The 24,147-nt window shown below is 45.1% G+C and overlaps 1 protein-coding gene and 1 pseudogene across 1 annotated transcript in view; one reads left to right on the top strand and one right to left on the bottom strand.

Annotated features, from left to right (window-relative positions):
* Positions 1-2,801: 2,801 nt before the first annotated feature.
* Positions 2,802-24,147, bottom strand: part of dipk1b (divergent protein kinase domain 1B) — a 28,805-nt gene continuing 7,459 nt past the window's right edge. Inside the window, exons 2-5 of the mRNA XM_078226144.1 lie at positions 14,204-14,338; positions 13,485-13,592; positions 10,973-11,149; positions 2,802-3,836 (exon numbers count right to left, since the gene is read on the bottom strand). Of these exons, the coding sequence (XP_078082270.1) occupies positions 3,024-3,836; positions 10,973-11,149; positions 13,485-13,592; positions 14,204-14,338 (1,233 nt within the window). The 3' untranslated portion in view covers positions 2,802-3,023. The remainder of the gene's footprint in view (positions 3,837-10,972; positions 11,150-13,484; positions 13,593-14,203; positions 14,339-24,147) is intronic.
* LOC144503268 (U2 spliceosomal RNA) lies at positions 14,776-14,995 on the top strand (annotated as a pseudogene).

Below are 24,147 nucleotides of genomic sequence, written 5' to 3'. Positions count from 1 at the left end.
GGCAAAGAAGAAGAGCACTCTGGGGGAGGATGACCTCACTGGGCCTGGAGGTCTGGAGTGCATCTACTTCAATGCAAGGAACGTAGCAGGTACGACAGACAAACTTAGGGCCTTAATGCTTACGAGGAATTTGGATGTGGTTGCGGTGACAGAGACTTGGTTGAAAGAGGGACAGGACTGGCAACTGAATATTCCGGGGTACAAGTGTTTTAGGCGAGACAGAGGAGGGGCCAAAAGAGGTGGGGGAGTAGCAGTGTTAGTTAGAGAGCATATTACAGCGGTGCAGAGGGAGGACAATTCAGAGGGGTCATGTAACGAGTCACTGTGGGTGGAGCTCAGAAACAGGAAGGGCGCAGTCACTATGTTGGGGATATACTACAGGCCCCCCAACAGCCCAAGGGAAGTGGAAGAACGGATATGTCAGGAGATAATGGATAGGTGCAGGAAAAATAGGGTTGTTGTAGTGGGAGGCTTCAATTTCCCTGGTATAGACTGGAAATCGCGTAGGGCTGGGAGTCTGAATGGGGAGGAATTTGTAAAATGCATACAGGAAGGTTCTTTGGAACAATATGTAGATAGCCCGACTAGAGAGGGGGCTATACTGGACCTGGTACTGGGGAATGAGCCCGGTCAGGTCTTCAAAGTTTTGGTAGGGGAACATGTGGCAAATAGTGACCACAATTCTGTTAGCTTTAGGATAGTGATGGAAAAGGATGAGTGGTGTCCCAAGGGTAAGGTGTTGGATTGGGGGAAGGCTAACTTTAGTGGGATTAGGCAGAAATTGGCAGCTGTTGATTGGGAGAGGCTGTTTGAGGGTAAATCCCCACATCTGGCATGTGGGAGTCTTTTAAGGAACAGTTGTTAGGGTTGCAGGATAGGCATGTGCCTGTAAAAAAAGGATAGGAAGGGTAGGATTCGAGAACCGTGGATAACCAGGGAAATTGAGGGATTGGTCAAAAAGAAAAGAGTGGCGTACGTTAGGTCCAGGCAGCTAAAAACGGAGGGAGCTCTGGAGGAATACAAAGAAAGTAGGAAAGAACTCAAACGAGGAATTAGAAGGGCAAAAAGGGGTCACGAAATGTCCTTGGCAGACAGGATTAAGGAGAATCCCAAGGCATTATATTCATACGTTAGGAACAAAAGGGTTGTCAGGGAAAAAATCGGACCTCTCAGGGATAAAAGTGGGGAATTATGCTTAGAGCTCAAAGAAGTAGGGGAGATCCTAAATGAATACTTTGCGTCGGTATTCTCAAAGGAGAGGGATGTGTTGACTGGGAGTGTCTCGGAGGGGAGTGTTAACCCGTTAGCGAAAATCTCCATTACAAGGGAGGAAGGATCAGGTTTTTCAGGGAATATAAAGACTGACAAATCCCCAGGGCCTGATGGAATCTATCCAAGGCTGCTCAGGGAGACGAGAGATGAAATCGCTGGGCCTCTGACGCAAATCTTTATCTCGTCACTGGACACAGGTGAGGTCCCAGAGGACTGGACGATAGCTAATGTGGTCCCGTTATTTAAGAAGGGTAGGAAGGATAACCCGGGAAATTATAGGCCGGTGAGCTTGACGTCCGTGGTCGGGAAGTTGTTGGAGAGGATTCTTAGAGATAGATGTATGCGCATTTTGAAAGGAATAAACTCATTAACGATAGTCAGTATGGTTTTGTGAGAGGGAGGTCATGCCTCACTAACCTGGTGGAGTTTTTTGAAGAAGTGACTAGAATGGTTGACGAGGGAAGGGCCGTGGATGTCGTCTATATGGACTTTAGTAAAGCGTTTGACAAAGTCCCTCATGGTAGGTTGGTGCAAAAGGTTGGATCTCATGGGATAAAGGGGGAGGTGGCTAGATGGGTGGAGAACTGGCTTGGTCACAGAAGACAGAGGGTGGTAGTGGAAGGGTCTTTTTCCGGCTGGATGCCTGTGACTAGTGGTGTTCCGCAGGGCTCTGTATTGGGACCTCTGCTGTTTGTGATTTATATAAACGATCTGGAAGAAGGTGTAACTGGGGTGATCAGTAAGTTTGCGGACGACACGAAAATGGCTGGACTTGCAGATAGTGGGGAACATTGTCAGAGGCTACAGAAGGATATAGATAGGCTGGAAATTTGGGCAAAGAAATGGCAGATGGAGTTCAATCCAGATAAATGTGAAGTGATGCATTTTGGTAGAACTAACGTAGGGGTGGGCGGGGAAGGCGGTGGGATCTCATAGAAACTTATAAAATTCTAACAGGACTAGACAGGGTAGATACAGGAAGGATGCTCCCAATGGTGGGGGGAGTCCAGAACCAAGGGTCACAGTCTGAGGATACGGATAAACTTTTTAGGATAGAGATGAAGAAAAATTTCTTCATCCAGAGAGTGGTCAGTCAGCCTGTGGAATTCGCTACCACCATGAAGCCATTAATTGTCCACTTAAAAGTCCCAGTTGGCTCTAAGGGTTGGCGGACTACCTGACAGCACCCCTGCCCCTGGATGTCCAAGAAGCAGAGCCAGGGGTGGGGGGGAGGTGGAGGCAGTGAGCACAGTAACGACTAGAGTTCATGTGCCCCTGCACCTTCTAACTGATAGTTGTGTTAAATTCAGTGTAATATTTTGTTTGAAGCTAGACCAATGTTTTATAAAGGTTCATCATCTCCGTGCTTTGCTGTCGGGTCAGGGATTTCCTGGAGGGTCAGAGAGACACTGCACCTCTGGATGAGAATCTACTCAATGGTTGTGACTAACAGAGTAAGACACAAGAGGGATTGTTCTGTAATGTCCAACAATATCTGACAGGCGAATGAAGAAGGATGTTCCTTGTTGTATGGTTGCTATATTTCACCTTTAATAATGTCTGCATCCTTTGTACTATATTAGGCGTATGGTTTAACATGGCATCTACAGTTTATTTTCAATTATCTCGAACCACATTATTTGCTTCAGACTTTACTTGAGGTTGTTGACACAGTAGTTACTAATTCATAAATTACATTTGAGAAAAATCTCCAGATACAACACAATGATGCTTAGAGAATCTCTGACCCTTTATGAATATTTGGAATTAGAAATCTTTTTCCAAAGTAGTGTTTTGATGTTGTTTAATAGAAGTGAATGATGTACCTCCATCTGGCTCGCTAATCCATTCAGTGTCATACAGGTCTGTAGCTGCTTCTGTAATTCATCTCTGAAATCACTGGGTGCTCCATACAGCAGATACTTCTGTAACAGGCCACAAACCTTGGCCAGATTTGGTTGTATCAGTTCAGTATTGCATTGCTTCACGAGTTTGTCACAGGTTGCTGTGCAGTCTTTCCCATATGTGCAGTCTGTGTTGTGTTCACAATGGCGTCCTTTGTAGAATCCTTTAAGAGTCATTTCTGTCACCACCTTCCTTAAGTTAACCATTTTAAAATCATATTTCTCATTGTAACCAATGTTGCCTGGGTCTGTGTCGCAGATGTAAAAGCTGCCATAAGTGCCATGAAAAATCTCCTCCACGAATTCCAAGAGGCCAATGGTGATTTCTGCTCTCTGTGGCCATGCAGGAGAAAACCACTGGTTCAGGCTCTTGTGCACTATTGAAGGCAAAACTGCTTCAAGGAAACGTGGTACCTTGATGCTGTAAAGTGAGTGGTGTGGGATCTTCTCAGTGATGTACAGGTCTCCACAGTATCCTAGCAACTGCGCTGTGTGTTCCTTTTCATGCAGAGAGACAATCAATAAAAACTCATTGAGTTGAAGCAAGGCCCAGATAGACTTTGCTTCAGCTAAGGAGACTTTGTTGTCCTGGTTGATATCTGCCATGCTGATTATTCTGTTGACAAGGTTCCCAAGCGATTGCTGATCTCCAAGATTAGACTGTAAAAAGTGAGAGCATTGTGAGTGATGGCAATGCTGTAATCCTGAATATAGCCCCAAGATTATAATAGAACATAGAACATAGAACATTACAGCGCAGAACAGGCCCTTCGGCCCACGATGTTGCACCGACCAGTTAAAAAAAAACTGTGACCCTCCAACCTAAACCAATTTCTTTTCGTCCATGAACCTATCTACGGATCTCTTAAACGCCCCCAAACTAGGCGCATTTACTACTGATGCTGGCAGGGCATTCCAATCCCTCACCACCCTCTGGGTAAAGAACCTACCCCTGACATCGGTTCTATAACTACCCCCCCTCAATTTAAAGCCATGCCCCCTCGTGCTGGATTTCTCCATCAGAGGAAAAAGGCTATCACTATCCACCCTATCTAAACCTCTAATCATCTTATATGTTTCAATAAGATCCCCTCTTAGCCGCCGCCTTTCCAGCGAAAACAATCCCAAATCCCTCAGCCTCTCCTCATAGGATCTCCCCTCCATACCAGGCAACATCCTGGTAAACCTCCTCTGCACCCTCTCCAAAGCCTCCACATCCTTCCTGTAATGTGGGGACCAGAACTGCACACAGTACTCCAAGTGCGGCCGCACCAGAGTTGTGTACAGTTGCAACATAACGCTACGACTCCTAAATTCAATCCCCCTACCAATAAACGCCAAGACACCATATGCCTTCTTAACAACCTTATCTACTTGATTCCCAACTTTCAGGGATCTATGCACACATACACCTAGATCCCTCTGCTCCTCCACACTATTCAAAGTCCTCCCGTTAGCCCTATACTCAACACATCTGTTATTCCTACCAAAGTGAATTACCTCACACTTCTCCGCATTAAACTCCATCCGCCACCTCTCGGCCCAACTTTGCAACCTGTCTAAGTCTTCCTGCAAACTACGACACCCTTCCTCACTGTCTACCACACCACCGACTTTGGTGTCATCAGCAAATTTGCTAATCCACCCAACTATACCCTCATCCAGATCATTAATAAATATTACAAACAGCAGTGGCCCCAAAACAGATCCCTGAGGTACACCACTTGTAACCGCACTCCATGATGAATATTTACTATCAACCACCACCCTCTGTTTCCTATCCGCTAGCCAATTCCTGATCCAATTTCCTAGATCACCCCCAATCCCATACATCTGCATTTTCTGCAGAAGCCTACCATGGTGAACCTTATCAAACGCCTTACTAAAATCCATATATACCACGTCCACTGCCTTGCCCCCATCCACCTCCTTGGTCACTTTCTCAAAAAACTCAATAAGGTTAGTAAGGCACGACCTACCTGCCACAAAACCATGCTGACTATCACCTATCAATTCATTACTCTCCAAATAACTATAAATCCTATCCCTTATAATTTTTTCCAACATCTTGCCGACAACAGAAGTGAGACTCACCGGTCTATAATTCCCGGGGAAGTCTCTGTTCCCCTTCTTAAACAATGGGACAACATTCGCTAACCTCCAATCTTCTGGTACTATACCAGAGGCCAACGACGACCTGAAGATCAGAGCCAGAGGCTCTGCAATCACTTCTCTTGCCTCCCAGAGAATCCTTGGATAAATCCCATCCGGACCAGGGGATTTATCTATTTTCAGACCCTCCAGAATATCCTGCACATCCTCCTTATCAACTGTAATACTGTCTATTCTACTCCCCTGCAACCCAGTGTCCTCCTCAGCTATATTCATGTCCCCTTGCGTGAACACCGAAGAGAAATATTGGTTCAATGCTTCAGAAATATTGGTTCAATGCTTCAGAAATATTGGTTCAATATTGGTACAGCTGTGAGGACAGAGCTGGGGAAATTTAGTGTGTGGGAATTCATTGATAAAGAACAGAGGAACGTACTGACTGAGCATTATCATCAAACTGAAATTTAACCTTGTTTTCTTATTTTGAGGACTTTACTTACACACTTCAAGCCAGTTAACAGTTAAATGGCTGCAAGTGGTTGTCTGACAAGGTATTAGTTATTGTGGCGAACATTGATTCTTTTCAAAAGTTAGTGAGCTAACACTAGGGCGGCACGGTGGTTAGCACTGCTGCTTCACAGCTCCAGGGACCTGGGTTCAATTCCCGGCTTGGGTCACTGTCTGTGTGGAGTTTGCACATTCTCCCCGTGTCTGCGTGGGTTTCCTCCGGGTGCTCCGGTTTCCTCCCACAGTCCAAAGATGTGCGGGTTAGGTTGATTGGCCATGCTAAAATTGCCCCTTAGTATCCTGAGATGCGTAGGTTAGAGGGATTAGCAGGTAAATGTATCGGGATATGGGGGTAGGGCCTGGGTGGGATTGTGGTCGGTGCAGACTCGATGGGCCCGATGGCCTCTTTCTGCAGGGTAGGGTTTCTATGATTCTATGATCAACCCTCTCTCTGACTCAACACACACGGCTGGGTGAATCTACTCAGTGAGCAATGGGGAATTGACCATGTGGGGAAATGGATACAGAGGGAAAGGAGATGCAAATTAATTTAAGTAAGTAACATCAGTAAATATATAAAAAATCAAAGTAACTTAAATTTTTAAAGTTTATTTATTATTGTCACAAGTAGGCTTGCATTAACACTGCAATGAAGTTACTGTGAAATTCCCCTAGTCGCCACACTCCAGCACCTGTTCGGGTACACTGAGGGAGAATTTAGCATGGCCAATGCACATAACCAGAACGTCTTTTGGACTGTGGGAGGAAACCAGAGTACCTGGAGAAAACCTGTGCAGATACGGGGAGAACGTGCAAACAGGCAAAGAAATGGCAGATGGAGTTCAATCCTGATAAATGCGAAGTGATGCATTTTGGTAGAAATAATGTAGGGAGGAGCTATACGATAAATGGCAGAACCATAAAGGGTGTAGATACGCAGAGGGACCTGGGTGTGCAAGTCCACAGATCCTTGAAGGTGACGTCACAGGTGGAGAAGGTGGTGAAGAAGGCATATGGCATGCTTGCCTTTATAGGACGGGGCATAGAGTATAAAAGTTGGGATCTGATGTTGCAGATGTATAGAACGTTGGTTTGGCCGCATTTGGAATACTGCGTCCAGTTCTGGTCGCCACACTACCAGAAGGACGTGGAGGCTTTGGAGAGAGTACAGAGGAGGTTTACCAGGATGTTGCCTGTGGAGGGGCTTAGTTATGAGGAGAGATTGGGTAAACTGGGGTTATTCTCCCTGGAAAGACGGAGGATGAGGGGAGACTTAATAGAGGTGTATAAAATTATGAAAGGCATAGAAGGGTGAACGGTGGGAAGCTTTTCCCCAGGTCGGTGGTGACGTTCACGAGGGGTCATAGGTTCAAGGTGAGGCGGGGGGAGGTTTAACACAGATATCAGAAGGACATATTTTACACAGAGGGTGGTGGGGGCCTGGAATGCGCTGCCGGGCAAGGTGGTGGAGGCGGACACACTGGGAACGTTTAAGACTTATCTAGATAGCCACATGAATGGAGTGGGAATGAAGGGATACAAAAGAATGGTCTAGTTTGGACCAGGGAGCGGCGCGAGCTTGGAGGGCTGAAGGGCCTGTTCCTGTGCTGTATTGTTCTTTGTTCTTTGTTCCACACAGACAGTGACCCAAGGCTGGAATTGAACCTGGGTCCTTGGCGCTGTGAGGCAGATGGGTGCCACCGTGACACCCATCTTCCGCTAACCCTAATCAGATAGAACATAGAACATAGAACATTACAGCGCAGAACAGGCCCTTCGGCCCACGATGTTGCACCGACCAGTTAAAAAAAAAACTGTGACCCTCCAACCTAAACCAATTTCTTTTCGTCCATGAACCTATCTACGGATCTCTTAAACGCCCCCAAACTAGGCGCATTTACTACTGATGCTGGCAGGGCATTCCAATCCCTCACCACCCTCTGGGTAAAGAACCTACCCCTGACATCGGTTCTATAACTACCCCCCCTCAATTTAAAGCCATGCCCCCTCGTGCTGGATTTCTCCATCAGAGGAAAAAGGCTATCACTATCCACCCTATCTAAACCTCTAATCATCTTATATGTTTCAATAAGATCCCCTCTTAGCCGCCGCCTTTCCAGCGAAAACAATCCCAAATCCCTCAGCCTCTCCTCATAGGATCTCCCCTCCATACCAGGCAACATCCTGGTAAACCTCCTCTGCACCCTCTCCAAAGCCTCCACATCCTTCCTGTAATGTGGGGACCAGAACTGCACACAGTACTCCAAGTGCGGCCGCACCAGAGTTGTGTACAGTTGCAACATAACGCTACGACTCCTAAAAAGGGATAAAATTAAAAGTAAAGCACAGTAAAATTAAAAAGATAAAATTCCTTACCGCAAAAATCTGGTATAAATAAAAAATAAAAGTGGATACTAAACTACAAACATATTACAAAAGTAAGTATACTTTTAAATAAAATGATGGGACAGCTAAAACCCATTTCCTGCATTTTGTGTGCTGTGTGAGGACTCTCGGATGCATCCTGTGTTCTGAATAACACACACTTCCAGCTTCTCAAACTCAAACCCAAAGTTTCTGATCTTGATGAGTGAATGAGTCAGTGCAGGCCATAAGAGAGGCTACGAATTTCCTTGAGAACACTTTTCAGGAAGTGGTCACCACACAGCCACAGAGAGTTCAGGTGGAGAGTAAGTGGGTAGCCATTGATCAAGGTAGGAATAGACAAGCAGAGCAGGAACGCTCTGTGTCTCCTCGGAGGAATGCAACTTGTGGAACGGTGACTGCACAAGAAAATAAAGCATAAAAATGTAGGACCGTGGGGGATTTGATAGTGAGTGCTAAAGACAGGAGTATAGTGAATCCCACTTGGTGTGTTATCTGCCTGGTGCCAAAGTGGTGGGTGGCACGATGGTACAGTGGTTCGCACTGCTGCCACACAGCACCAGGGACTCGGGTTCAATTCCCGGCTTGGGTCACTGTCTGTGTGGGGCACATGGCAACCGATGACGCAGGGAGAAGAAAGCTGAAGTCCTGCAGTCAGCATTTCTGCATCTAGGAAAATACAAAGAACAAAGAACAGTACAGCACAGGAAACAGGCCCTTCGGCCCTCCAAGCCTGTGCCGCTCCTTGGTCCAACTAGACCAATCGTTTGTATCCCTCCATTCCCAGGCTGCTCATGTGACTATCCAGGTAAGTCTTAAACGATGTCAGCGTGCCTGCCTCCACCACCCTACTTGGCAGCGCATTCCAGGCCCCCACCACCCTCTGTGTAAAAAACGTCCCTCTGATGTCTGAGTTATACTTCGCCCCTCTCAGCTTGAGCCCGTGACCCCTCGTGATCGTCACCTCCGACCTGGGAAAAAGCTTCCCACTGTTCACCCTATCTATACCCTTCATAATCTTGTATACCTCTATTAGATCTCCCCTCATTCTCCGTCTTTCCAAGGAGAACAACCCCAGTCTACCCAATCTCTCCTCATAGCTAAGACCCTCCATACCAGGCAACATCCTGGTAAACCTTCTCTGCACTCTCTCTAACGCCTCCACGTCCTTCTGGTAGTGCGGCGACCAGAACTGGACGCAGTACTCCAAATGTGGCCGAACCAGCGTTCTATACAGCTGTAACATCAGACTCCAGCTTTTATACTCTACACCCCGTCCTATAAAGGCAAGCATACCATATGCCTTCTTCACCACCTTCTCCACCTGTGTTGCCACCTTCAAGGATTTGTGGACTTGCACACCTAGGTCCCTCTGTGTTTCTATACTCCTGATGACTCTGCCATTTATTGTATAATACACCCTGTTCCAAGCGAACATCAGAATATTAAAATATAACATCTTAATGTGTGGCTGGTGAAATGGTACAGGGGCAGAGTTTCAGGTTTCTGGGGCATTGAAAACAGTTCTGGATCGAGAAGGACCTGTTTAAGACAGGTTGACACTGCTGCCTTACAGCGCCAGGGACTCGGGTTCAATTCCAACCTTGGGTGACTGTCGGTTTGCACGTTCTTCCTGTGTCTCGTGGGTTTCCTCCTGGTGCTCTGGTTTCCTCCCACAGTCCGAAGATGTACAGGTTAGGTAAATTGGCGGGATAAATGTATGGGGTTACGGAGATAGAGAGGGAGGTAGGACTGGATAAGATGCCCTTTCAGAGAGTTGGTGCAGATTTGATAGCTGAATGGCCTCCTTCTGCACTGTTGGGATTCTATGCACTTCAATAAATTTAATTAGTTTTTGAAGTAGCAAAGAAGGTTATTATTGCATATGTGAACTTTCAAAGGTTACTTGACAAAGTACCGCATATTAGACTTGTTGGCAAAATTGAAAACCACAGGATTGAAGGGACAGTATATGCACAAATGTGAAAACTGACTAAGGGACAGAAAGCAGAGAGGAGTGGTGGATGGTAATTTTTCAGACTGAAAGGAGAAATGTAGAGGTGTTTCCCAAGGACTGGCATTAGGATCACTGCTCTTTCTGATAGATTGTAATGAGCTGGACTTGGGTGTACAGGGCAAAGTTTGCAGATAGCACAGGACTTGGAAATGTAGGAAACAAGTTGCAGACTTTAAGAGGACATAGTGTATTATAAATTGATCCACCTGCAAATAGTCTCTTATTTATTTCATTTGCTACCTGTTCATCCTGTTTCTAGGGAATTCATGCAATGCATTGATTGGAATTCACTACCACAGAATGTAGTTGAGGCCAAAACGTTGTGTGATTTCAAGAAGAAACTAGATATAGCTCTTGGGACTAAAGGGATCAAGGGATATGGGGGGAAGGGGGGAGATCAAGATATTGAATTTGATGATCAGGCATGATCAAAATGAATGGCGGAGCAGGCTCAAGGGGCTGAATGGCCTCCTCCTGCTTCCAGTTTCTACGGGCAGGATTTTACAGCCTTGCTTAGGCGAGATCGTAAAATCCCGCCCGAGGCCAACGGAGATTTCTGTTTCGGGATCCTCGCCCGCCCAGATTCTGGGATGGGCAAGGTAATAGGGTTTCGGCCTATGTTTTTATTTGCTTGATAATCTTAAAATGCAAACCATATTACTGTGTATCTCTGATTGTGTGATGTATCTGATAGATATGTGGATATCTGATAGATATGTGGATATCTGATGGACATGTATCTGATTGGAATGTGGAGAAATTCCCTTAAACAAACCTTCAGGAATGTCAGCAGCATTTGCTTGAATTCATCCATTGAGGTCCCCCTAGTTGGTTTGTCAAACAGCATCAGGTCCTTCTGAGGTAAAGAATCCAGATTCAGATCTGTTCTGAAAGCTTCTTCTATCCCACACTTGATGATGATTTCCTTACCCCTCCAAAGTCCTCCATAAACCTTTTGAGATGAAACAATGGCAACAATTTAACATTTTAACATTAACGTCCATTTATTAGTGTCACAAGTAGGCTTACATTAACACTGCAATGAAGTTACTGTGAATATCTCCTAGTCACCACACTGGCGCCTGTTCAAGTACACTGAGGGAGAATTTAGCATGGCCAATGCATCCAACATTCTTGCATACAATGACTTATATTGGCCTTTCCCTGAGCTTCCATCTTTGACAAGCTTCTTACCATAAAATCTTGCACTGTATGAGAGCCTGGTAATATCCGTATTGGATTACTTTTGATTTCTCAGTGCCAGTTCCTGTGATCAGAGGAATTACAGGATGATGAAAAGATCACTTTCTTCCATCCACGAATAGAATATGGACCAAGTGCTGGCAGATGGGATTAGGTAAGAGTTCAAGTGTTTCTAATGTGTTGGTCAAGCATCATTTCCCTTTCATAAATCCATGCTGACTCTCTGACCCAGCCATTGCTTTCCTAGTGCTATGCTATAAATTCTTTGCGAATGGATTCTAGAAGTTTTCCCATTACCGACGTCAGGCTGGTCTATAATTCCCTGATTTCTCTTTACCTCCCTTTTAAAAAGTGCGGTTACATGATCTATTCTCCAATCTGTAGGAAATGTCAGGCGGTTAGCAGGGTAAATGCGTGGGGTTATGGGGGTAGGGCTTGGTGGGATTGTTGTTGGTGCAGGCTTGATGGGCACAATGGCCTCCTGCACTGTAGGGATTCTATGATCTATGATTTTATGAACTGTTCCAGAGTCTATAGAATCTTGGAAGATGACCACCATTGCATCCAATATTTCTAGGCCACTTCCTTAAGTACTCTGGGATGTAGATTATCAGGCCCTGGAGATTTATCGGCCTTCAATCCCACCAATTTCTCCAACACAATTTATCTACTAATACTGATTTCCTTCAGTTCTTCTCTCTCACTAAACCTTGTCTTCCCCAGAATTGTACTCCAAACTTGCCGCTCCCCTCGCCAAGCTGTTCCAGTACAGTTACAACACTGGCATCAGCCAACAATGTGAAAAATTGTTCAGGTATGCCCTGTCCACAAAAAGCAGGACAAATCCAACCCGGCCAATTACCGCCCAATCTACTCTCGATCATCAGTAAACTGATGGAAGGGGTCATCAATAGTGCTATCAAGCAGCACTTACTCAGCAATGACCTGCTCACTGATGCTCAGTTTGGGTTCCGCCAGGGTCACTTAGCTCCTGACCTCATTATAACCTTAGTCCAAACTTGGATAAAAGAGCTGAATGGATGAGGCGAGAGTGACAACCCTTAACATCAAGGCAGCATTTGACTGAGTGTGGCATTAAGGAGCCCTAGCAAAACTGGAGTCAATGGGTATCAGCGGGAAATCCCTTTGCTGCTTGGAGTCATACCTGGCACAAAGGAAGATGGCTGTGGTGATTGGAAGTCAATCATCCCAATCCCAGGACATCACTGCAGGAGTTCCTCAGGGTAGTGTCCTAGGCCCAACCAATTCAGCTGCTTTATCAATGACCTTCCTTCCATCAGAAGGTCAGAAGTGGGGATGTTTGCTGATGACTGCACAATGTTCAGTACTATTTGTGACTCATCAGATACTGAAGCAGTCCATGTTCAAATGCAATAAGATCTGGACACAAAATTCAAGCTTGGGCTGACAAGTAGCAAGTATTATTTATGCGACACACAAGTGCCAGGCACTGACCATCTCACCCTGACATTCAACAGCAATACCATTGTAGAATCCCCAATGTCAACATCCTGGGGTTACCATTGATCAGAAACTGAGCTGGACTAACCAGATAAATACTGTGGCTACCAGATGTGATGGAATATTCTCCACTTGCCTGGATCAGTGCTGCTCGTAACAGCACTCAAGAAGCTCAACATCATCCAGGACAAAGCAATCACGTTCAACATTCATTCCCTCCACCACTGAGTGGCAGCACTGTGTACCATCCACACGATTCACTGCAACAACTCACCAAGGCTCCTTAGACAGCACCTTCCAAATCCATGACGGCTACCATCTAGAAGGACAAAAGCAGCAAATATCTGGGAACACCACCAAGTCACCTCCAAGTCACTCACCATCCTGACTTGGACATATATCGCCGTTCCTTCACTGTCATTGGGTCAAAATCCTGGAACTTCCTCTAACAGCACAGTGGGTGTACCTACATCACATGCACTGCAATTATTTTGTCTGTACTTAAACATCTGCTTCACTGTCACTGGACCCTAACAACTGTAAACTGCAGTACAGGAACTATTTTGCTCACACTCATCTAGTTGCACCAATAAATTGCGTACCTGATGGACTGGGTCTGACGACAGACATTGTTGGAAGAGCAGTGTGTTTTCCTCACACAGGTCCTTGCAGGCAGAGCCAGAAATAATCCCTTTCTTGTAGCGATCACACTAGAAGAAAAATAATTTCTGCAGGTTATAATTGTTGCCTCGATCAAGACATATCCAGATTTTTGACAAGAGGGAATGAACCAATCCTTTCACAACTTCAGAATTTGGGGTTTGAAACTCTTTCTGTTTCAAAAGTTGATCAATTTCCTCCTGCCTCATCTTCCTGAAGTTTATGGGAGAAGATTTACCAGTAAGATAAAATTCCTTTATGAAATTAGGGGTCTGAGATGGATGCACAGCTCTGCAATATGTTTGGTAAAATTAAGGGATTCACGAATGCCTTTTACCTGATTCACTTTTATTCATCGTGTGGAATAGTTATTCTGTAGTCCGGAAGCAGATTGAGGCATTGATATTGGAAACCAATCAAAATCAGGAATTCTGGCTTTGGAAAGCAATCAAGATCAGGAGTTCTTGCTTTGGAAAGCAATCAAAATCAAGAATCCTGGCTATTTTTGTATCTGATATTTCACTCCCATAATGATTTTTTAAAAATTAAATGATAGGTTTAATGACTCAAGAATGAGCACTGTGCTAATTCCTGGCTCTCTTCCGGTCTCAGACTTTGTACTAATTGGAAAAGGCAAAATATCCAAACTCTTAGTACTTACAATTATCATTTGACAAATGTGACCTCGGCACAATTCTGAGTAGGACGAGTAGTGCATGTAAAGCACCCAGCTGCCCACCAGGATTCCTAACCACACCAAGAATACGTACTTCACTTTAACACCAGGGAGACGTTTCTGCCAAAAATACACAAACAATTTTAGTTGCAAGTATGCTGCATAAAAGTTCATAACAAAGATGGAGTACACTATGAAAGCCTGGATTAATCCCAGAGAAATTAGATGAATATTATCAAGTCACCAACCAGGGAGACACGCGACAATGTCAAAATTATCAACGGCAAGAAGACAATGGATAAATAAGGCGGATAGGCTGGTGCAGCTTCCAGAGGTGGACTGGGGAGATGTATGTAACCCAATGCATGAGATTTACAAATATCCAGTGGGGATGATTAGGAATGGGTTAGTTTTGACTAATAACTTGATCAGAACTGGAGAATCATAAAGATCATTTGAAAAAGAACAGATCAGGAAAAAGGCAAAACACAGTCAGAGCCCAGAAGATGGAAAAGAAAGAAAGTTGTGTCTATATCCCATGAAAGAATAAAATTTAAATCGCTTCTCGGCCTTTTGGCTAAGATCAAGTGTAGTATGGTCGGCAGCCCATGGTCGGCCGCACTTGGTTGAGGTCATTAGGTTATACTGAAGCTTCATATGTTTCATATGAAGCAATTTTTTAAAGCGGCATCTCGGCCTTTTGGCTAAGATGCAAATGAGCTCAAGTCTTGGAGAAGGATCCTCCCCCTTCTCCAATCAGCTTGGCTCATGTAGATCAGGCCCAGGACAGGGTGGTTTGGTCGCTCGCCCTGTCTTGTCAGCCTGGATCTGAAATGTCTCAACTTGTTGAGACTCTGAATTGGATTTGATTTGATTGAATTGGAAAAGTATTTTAAAAAAAGGCAAGAGTGATTCTGTGAAGACAAGAGGGGGTAAAGTGAGAGCAGTCAAGTCAGCTGCGATTACAGCCAATGACCTTTTGCCTGATTTTAAACTGGGCCTGGCCAGTTTAGCATGTGCTGATGTGGTGTAATTGGGTGCAAAATCTAGAAGTTAATTTATTCAAAAAAAGGGAGAGAAACAAAGATTCTCACCATCTTTCTCTGAGCGAAAGCCTAAAATTTGCAAGAATCTTTGAATCTGCAAATCTACCTCACTAAAAATTAAACTCTGAACTTATCTGTAATTACTTAGCAGTAGTAAGACTTTTTTGTGCCTTAATGGAACATTAGCAAAATGATGTCACAGTTGGAATACTTTTCCTCTTTGCTGTGTTACAGAGTCATACAGTCCAAAGATGTGCGGGTTAGGTTGATTGGCCATGCTAAAATTGCCCTTAGTGTCCTGGGATGCGTAGGTTAGAGGGATTAATGGGTAAAATATGTAGGGATATGGGGGTAGGGCCTGGGTGGGATTGTGGTCGGTGCAGACTCGATGGGCCGAATGGCCTCTTTCTGTGCTGTAGGGTTTCTAAGATTCTAAGATACAGTGCAGAAAAGGCCATTCAGCCTATCAAAGGGCCAGGTAGATCCATTTCTGAGACACAGGCAGGAGCAGCTACTTTTACTTTAAATGGGACACTTCCAGCCTGATGTACAAAATCTTAGGCAGACTATCTGAGATGCAGACGAGTTCATAGGATCACAGAATGGTCAAGGGAGCCATTTGAATAACCAATCAGTCCAACACCCTTCCTCCACAGGCCTCTTTTTAATTACTTATATCATTCATTTTTGAAAGTACTCACTTTACCTGCTTCCATTTCTCATTTAGCCCCTTCCAGCTCTCCGAGTGTCCTGGTCAACATTTATCTCTCAACCACTAAAAGTGTCATCTGAATATTTGCCTCATTGTTGGTCTGTATTGACTGTATTACAATTGTGACCACGTGATTGTTTGTGCGGAACCGTTAGAAATGGCGGAGGTGCTTAATGAATACTTTACCTCGGTATTCACGGTGGAAAGGGATCTGGGTGGTTGTACTGCTGGTTTGCGGTGGACAGAAAGGATCGAGCATGTGGACATAAAGAAAGAGGATGTGTTGGAACTATTGAATGGCATCAAGGTTGGTAAGTCGCCGGGACCGGATGGGATGTACCCCAGGTTACTGTGGGAGGCGAGGGAGGAGATTGCGGAGCCTTTGGCGATGATCTTTGCATCGTCGATGGAGACGGGAGAGGTTCTGGAGGATTGGAGGATTGCAGATGTGGTCCCTATATTCAAGAAAGGGAACAGGGACAGCCCGGGAAATTACCGACCGGTGAGTCTAACCTCAGTGGTTGGTAAGTTGATGGAGAGGATCCTGAGAGACAGGATTTATGATCATCTAGAGAAGTTTAGTATGATCAAAAGTAGTCAGCACGGCTTTGTCAAGGGCAGGTCGTGCCTTACGAGCCTGGTTGAGTTCTTTGAAAATGTGACCAAACACATTGACGAAGGAAGAGCGGTGGATGTGGTCTATATGGACTTCAGCAAGGCGTTCGATAAGGTCCCCCATGCAAGACTTCTTGAGAAAGTGAGAGGGCATGGGATCCAAGGGGCTGTTGCCTTGTGGATCCAGAACTGGCTTGCCTGCAGAAGGCAGAGAGTGGCTGTGGAGGGGTCTTTCTCTGCATGGAGGTCAGTGACCAGTGGAGTGCCCCAGGGATCTGTTCTGGGACCCTTGCTGTTTGTCATTTTCATAAATGACCTGGATGAGGAAGTGGAGGGATGGGTTGGTAAGTTTGCTGACGACACCAAGGTAGGTGGTGTTGTGGATAGTTTGGAGGGATGTCAGAAGTTGCAGCGAGACATAGATAGAATGCAAGACTGGGCGGAGAAGTGGCAGATGGACTTCAACCCGGATAAGTGTGTAGTGATCCATTTTGGCAGATCCAATGGGATGAAGCAGCAGTATAATATGAAGGGTACCATTCTTAGCAGTGTAGAGGATCAGAAGGACCTTGCGGTCCGGGTCCATAGGACTCTTAAATCGGCCTCGCAGGTGGAGGATGCGGTCAAGAAGGCGTACGGCGTACTAGCCTTCATTAATCGAGGGATTGAGTTTAGGAGTCGGGAGATAATGCTGCAGCTTTATAGGACCCTGGTTAGACCCCACTTGGAGTACTGCGCGCAGTTCTGGTCACCTCATTACAGGAAAGATGTTGAAGCCATTGAAAGGGTGCAGAGGAGATTTACAAGGATGTTGCCTGGATTGGGGGGCATGCCTTATGAGGATAGGTTGAGGGAGCTTGGTCTCTTCTCCCTGGAGAGACCAAGGATGAGAGGTGACCTGATAGAGGTTTACAAGATGTTGAGAGGTCTGGATAGGGTAGACTCTCAGAGGCTATTTCCAAGGGCTGAAATGGTTGCTACGAGAGGACACAGGTTTAAGGTGCTGGGGGGTAGGTACAGAGGAGATGTCAGGGGTAAGTTTTTCACTCAGAGGGTGGTGGGTGAGTGGAATCGGCTGACGTCGGTGGTGGTGGAGGCAAACTCGTTGGGGTCTTTTAAGAGACTTCTGGATGAGTACATGGGATTCAATGGGATTGAGGGCTATAGATAGGCCTAGAGGTAGGGATATGATCAGCGCAACTTGTGGGCCGAAGGGCCTGTTTGTGCTGTGGCTTTCTATGTTCTATGTTAAATCATTTTGGGACTTGAAAAGTGTCATATAATTTTAAATCTGTACCTAGAATCACAGAATGGTACAGCACAGAAGGGGGCCATTTGGCCCAGTGTGCCTGTGCTAGCTCTTTGGAAGAGCTATGTAATTAATCCCACTCTTCTTGGCTCTTTCCCCAGAGTTCTGCAAATTTTTCCTTTCAAATATTTATCCAATTCCCATTTGCAAGTTCCTATTGAATCAGTTTCCACTGCCCTTTGAGGCAGCACCTTCCAGGTTACAACTTGCTGCGTAAAATATTGTATCCTTATTTCATCCTGCTTCTTTAACTTTACATTACACTTGCTGCTTATTGTGGTATTAGACATTCTTTCTGCAATGCCACAGACCAAGTTCCAAATAAAAGGCTAAAAGCAGCTAAATAGCAACTTTCACAACTTCAGGACATCACAAAACGCTTTAATCCAATTAAATACATTTGAAGTGTAGTTACTGTCATAATGTAGGAATCTGGTAGCCAAATTGTGCACAGCAAGATCACACAAACAGCACAGAGATAAACGACCAGATAATATGTTTAGGTGATAATAAAAGCAAAATACTGTGAATACTGGAAATCTGAAATAAAAACATAAAATGCTGTATAAACTCAGCAGATCTGGCAGTGTCTGTGAAGAGAGACAGAGTTATCATTTTGAGTCCGTGTGACTTTTATTCAGATATTGTGAGCCTAGTCAAAAAGAAAAAGGAAGCATTTGTCAAGGCTAGGAGGCTGGGAACACACGAAGCAAGTGTGGTCTACAAAGAAAGTACAAAAAAACTTAAGCAAGGAGTAAGGAGGGCTAAAAGGGGTCACGGAAAGTCATTGGCCAGCAGGATTAAGGAAAATCCCAAGGCTTTTTATACATACATAAAGAGCAAGAGGGTAGCCGGGGGAGGGTTGGACCACTCAAGGACAGGGGAGGGAATCTATGTGTGGAGCCAGAGGAAATTAGTACTTTGCATTAGTATTCAGCAAAGAGAAGGACTTGGTGGATGATGAGTCTGGGGAAGGGTATGTAGATGGTTTGAGTCATGTTGAGATCAAAAAAGAGGAGGTATTGGGGTTCTTGAAAAACATGAATGTAGACAAGTCCCCAGGACCTGATGGGATATATGTGGGAATACTGAGAGAGGCAAGGGAGGAAATTGTTGGAGCCTTGATAGAAATCTTTGCATCCTCAGTGGCTACAGGGGAAGTCCCATAAGACATGGAGCAGAATTAGGCCACTCGGCCCATTGAGTCAGCTCCGCCACGCAATCATGACTGATACTTTTCTCATCCCCGTTCTCCTGCCTTTTCCCCATAACCCCTGATCCCCTTATTAATCAAGAACCTATCTATCTCTGTCTTAAATACACTCAGTGACCTGGCCTCCACAGCTTTCTGCGGCAAAGAGTTCCACAGATGCACCACTCTCTGGCTGAAGAAATTCCTCCTCATCTCTGTTTTAAAGGATCGTTCTTTTAGTCTGAGGTTGTGCCTGCCCTCTGGTTCTAGTTTTTCCTACTAGTGGAAACATCCTCTCCACGTCCACTCAATCCAGGCCTCGCAGTATTCTGTAAGTTTCATACGATCCCCCCCTCATCCTTCTAAATTCCAACGAGTACAGACCCAGAGTCCTCAACCATTCCTCATACGACAAGCTTTTCATTCCAGTGATCATTCTTGTGAACCTCTTCTGGACCCTTTCCAAGGCCAGCACATCCATCCTTAGATATGGGGCCCAAAACTGCTCACAATACTCAAATGGAGTAATTGGCCAGAGAACTGGAGAATAGCCAATGTTGTTCCTTGTTTAAGAAGGGTAGCAAGGATAATCCGAGTCATTACAGGCCGGTGAGCCTTATTTTAGTGGTAGGGAAATTATTGGAGAGGATTCTTCGGGACAGGATTTACTCCCGCTTGGAAATAAGTGGATGTATTAGCGAGAGGCAACATGGTTTTGTGAAGTGGAGGTCGTGTCTCACGAACTTGATTGAGTTTTTCGAGGAAGTGACAAAGATGATTGATGAGGCTAAGGCAGTGGACGTTGTCTACATGGACTTCAGTAAGGCCTTTGACAAGATTCCTCATGGCAGACTGGTACAGAAGGTGAAGTCGCATGGGATCAGAGGTGAGCTGGCAAGATGGATACAGAACTGGCTCAGTCATAGAAGACAGAGGGTAGCAGTGGAAGGGTGCATTTCTGAATGGAGGGCTGTGACTAGTGGCGTTCCTCAGGGATCAGTGCTGGGACCTTTGCTGTTCGTAATATATATCAATGATTTGGAGGAAAATGTAACTGGTTTGATTAGTAAGTTTGTGGACGACACAAAGGTTGGTGGAATTGCGGATAGCGATGAGGGCCGTCAGAGCATACAGCAGGATATAGATGGGTTGGAGACTTGGGCGGAGAGATGGCAGATGGAGTTTAACCCGGACAAATGTGAGGTAATGCATTTTGGAAGGTCTAATACAGATGGGAAATATGCAGTAAATGGCAGAACCCTTAAGATTATTGATAGGCAGAGGGATCTGGATGTAGAGGTACACAGGTCACTGAAAGTAGCAACGTAGGTGGAGAAGGTAGTCAAGAAGGCATATGGCATGCTTGCCTTCTTGTCTGGAGACAATACACATCTTTTTAGCCTGTCTTGATGCTCTCTCCACTCACATTGTTTCGTCTCTTAAAGACTTGATTAGTTGTAAGTATTCGAATTCCAACCATTATTCATGTAAATTGAGTCTGCGTCTTTATAAGCTCTGTTTGTGAACAGAATTCCCACTCACCTGAAGAAGGGGCTTAGAGCTCCGAAAGCTTGTGTGGCTTTTGCTACCAAATAAACCTGTTGGACTTTAACCTGGTGTTGTTAAACTTCTTACTGTGTTTACCCCAGTCCAACGCCGGCATCTCCACATCATGCCTTCATTGGCCCAGGGCATTGATTTTTAAAATTGGCAAGTCATGTTGCAGCTTTATAGAACCATAGTTAGGCCGCACTTGGAATATAGTGTTCAATTCTGGTCGCCACACTACCAGAAGTATGTGGACACTTTGGAGAGGATACAGAAAAGATTTACCAGGATGTTGCCTGGTATGGAGGGCATTAGCTATGAAGAGAGGTTGGAGAAACTTGGTTTGTTGTCACAGGAACGATGGAGGTTGAGGGGCAGCCTCTATCTCTGTCTTAAAGACACTCGATGACCTGGCCTCCACAGCTTTCTGCAGCAAAGAGTTCCACAGATTCACTACTCTCTGGCTGAAGAAATTCATAGAGTCATAAAGTCATTGAGGTTTACAGCATGGAAACAGGCCCTTCGGCCCAACTTGTCCATGCCGTCCTTTTTTTAAAAAAACCCTAAGCTAATCCCAATTGCCCGCATTTGGCCCATATCCCTCTATACCCATCGTACCCATGTAACTATCTAAATGCTTTTTAAAAGACAAAATTGTACCCGCCTCTACTACTACCTTGGGCAGCTTGTTCCAGACACTCACCACCCTCTGTGTGAAAAAATTGCCCCTCTGGTCACTTTTGTATCTCTCCCTATGCCCTCTACTTTTAGACTCCCCCACCTTTGGGAAATGATATTGACTATCTAGCTGAGCTGTGCCCCTCATTATTTTATAGACCTCTATAAGATCACCGCTCAACCTCCTACGCTCCAGAGAAAAAAGTCCCAGTCTATCCAGCCTCTCCTTATAACTCAATCCATCAAGTCCTGGTAGCATCCTAGTAAATCTTTTCTGCACTCTTTCTAGTTTAATAATATCCTTTCTATGATACGGTGACCAGAATTGCACACAGTATTCCAAGTGTGGCCGTACCAATGTCTTGTACAACTTCAACAAGACATTCCAACTCCTGTATTCAATGTTCTGACCGATGAAACCAAGCATGCCGAATGCCTTCTTCACCACTCTGTCCACCTGTGACTCCACTTTCGAGGACCTATGAACATGTACCCCTAGATCTCTTTGTTCGGTAACTCTCCCCAACGCCCTACCATTAACTGAGTAAGTCCTGCCCTGGTTCAATCTACCAAAATGCATCACCTCACATTTGTCTAAATTAAACTCCATTTGCCATTCATCAGCCCACTGGCCCAATTGATCAAGATCCCGTTGCAATTGGAGATAACTTTCTTCACTGTCCACTGTGCCACCAATCTTAGTGTCATCTGCAAACTTATTCTTATCCAAATCATTAATATAAATGACAAATAACGGTGGACCCAGCACTGATCCCTGAGGCACACTGCTGGTCACAAGCCTCCAGTTTGAAAAACAATTCTCTACAACCACCCTCTGGCTTCTGTCAAGAAGCCAATTTTGTATTCATTTAGATACCTCAGCCTGGATCCTGTGAAATGTAACTTTATGCAACAACCTACCATGCGGTACCTTGTCAAAGGCCTTGCTAAAGTCCATGTAGACAACATCAACTGCACTGCCCTCATCGACCTTCTTGGTTACCCCTTCAAAAAACTCAATCAAATTTGTGAGACATGATTTTCCACTCACGTGCTGACTGTCCCAAATCAGTCCTTGCGTCTCTAAATGACTGTAGATCCTGTCTCTCAAAATACCTTCAAACAACTTACCCACCACTGATGTGAGGCTCACTGGCCTGTAGTTCCCAGACTTTTCCCTGCAGCCCTTTTTAAACAAAGGCACAGCAATGGCCACCCTCCAATCTTCAGACACCTCACCTGTGACTGTCGATGATTCAAACATCTCTGCTGGGGACCTGCAATTTCCTCCCTAGCCTCCCACAACGTCCTGGGATACACTTCATCAGGTCCCGGGGATTTATCTACCTTGATGCGCTTTAAGACTTCCAGCACCTCCTTCTCTGTAATATGTACACTCCTCAAGACATCACTATTTATTTCCCCAAGTTCCCTAACATCCATGCTTTTTTCAACAGTAAATACTGATGAGAAATATTCATTTAGGATCTCACCCATCTCTTATGGATCTGCACATAGATGACCTTGTTGATCCTTAAGAGGTCCTACTCTCTCCCTTGTTACTCTTTTGCCCTTTATGTATTTATAGAAGCTCTTTGGATTCTCCTTTGCCTTATCTGCCAAAACAATCTCATGTCCCCTTTTTGCCCTCCTGATTTCTCTCTTAACTCTACTCCTACACCCCCTATACTCTTTAAGAGATTCACTTGATCCCAGCTGCCTATGCATGTCATGTGCCTCTTTCTTCTTGACCAGGGCCTCAATATCCCGAGTCATCCAGGGTTCCCTACTTCTACCAGCCTTGCCCTTCACTCTAAGAGGAATGTGTTTACCCTGAACCCTGGTTAACACACTTTTGAAAACATGCCACTTACCAGACGTCCCTTTGCCTTCCCACAGACTCCCCCAATTAACTTTTGAAAGTTCCTGCCTGATACCATCAAAATTGGCCTTGCCCCAATTTAGAATTTTAACTTTTGGACCAGACCTATCATTCTCCATAGCTATCTTAGAATTATGGTCACTGGTCCCAAAGTGATCCCTCACTAACACTTCTGTCACCTGCCCTTCCTTATTTCCCAAGAGGAGGTCAAGTTTTGCCCCCTCTCTAGTCGGGCCATCCACATACTGAATGAAAAATTCCTCCTGAATATACTCAACAAATTTCTCTCCATCCAACCCTCTAATACTATGGCTGTCCCAGTCAATGTTGGGAAAGTTAAAATCTCCGACTATTACCATGCTATTTTTCTTGGAGCTATCTGTAATCTTCTTACATATTTGCTCCTCAATTTCTCGCCGACTATTTGGGGGCCTATAGTACAACCCTATCAAAGTGATTTCCCCCTTCTTATTTCTCAGTTCTAACCATATAGACTCAGTGCCCGAACCCTCGAATATATCTCCTCTCAGAATTCCTCCTTATCTCTGTTTTAAAGGATCACCCCTTTTGTCTGAGGTTGTGCCTGCCCTCTGGTTCTAGTTTTTCCTACTGGTGGAAAGTCTACAAGATTATGAGGGGCATGGATAATGGATAGTCAGAAGCTTTTTCCCAGGATGGAAGAGTCAATTACCAGGGGGTATAAGTTTAAGGTGCGAGGGGCAAGGTTTAAAGGAGATGTACGAGGCAAGTTTTTTTTTATACAAAGGATGGTGGATGCCTGGAACTCGCTGCCGGGGGAGGTAGTAGAAGCAAATACGATAGTGACTTTTAAGGGGCGTCTTGTCAAGTACATGAATAGGATGGGAATAGAGGGATAGGGTAGGGGGTTTTAGTTCAAAGCCAGGCAGCATGGCTGGTGCAGCCTTGGAGGGCCGAAGGGCCTGTTC

The sequence above is a fragment of the Mustelus asterias genome, chromosome 13 (assembly GCF_964213995.1).
Source record: "Mustelus asterias chromosome 13, sMusAst1.hap1.1, whole genome shotgun sequence".
Lineage (NCBI taxonomy): Eukaryota > Metazoa > Chordata > Chondrichthyes > Carcharhiniformes > Triakidae > Mustelus > Mustelus asterias.
The sequence above is the reverse complement of the archived record's forward strand: the minus strand, read 5'-3'. Positions and strand labels throughout refer to the sequence as shown.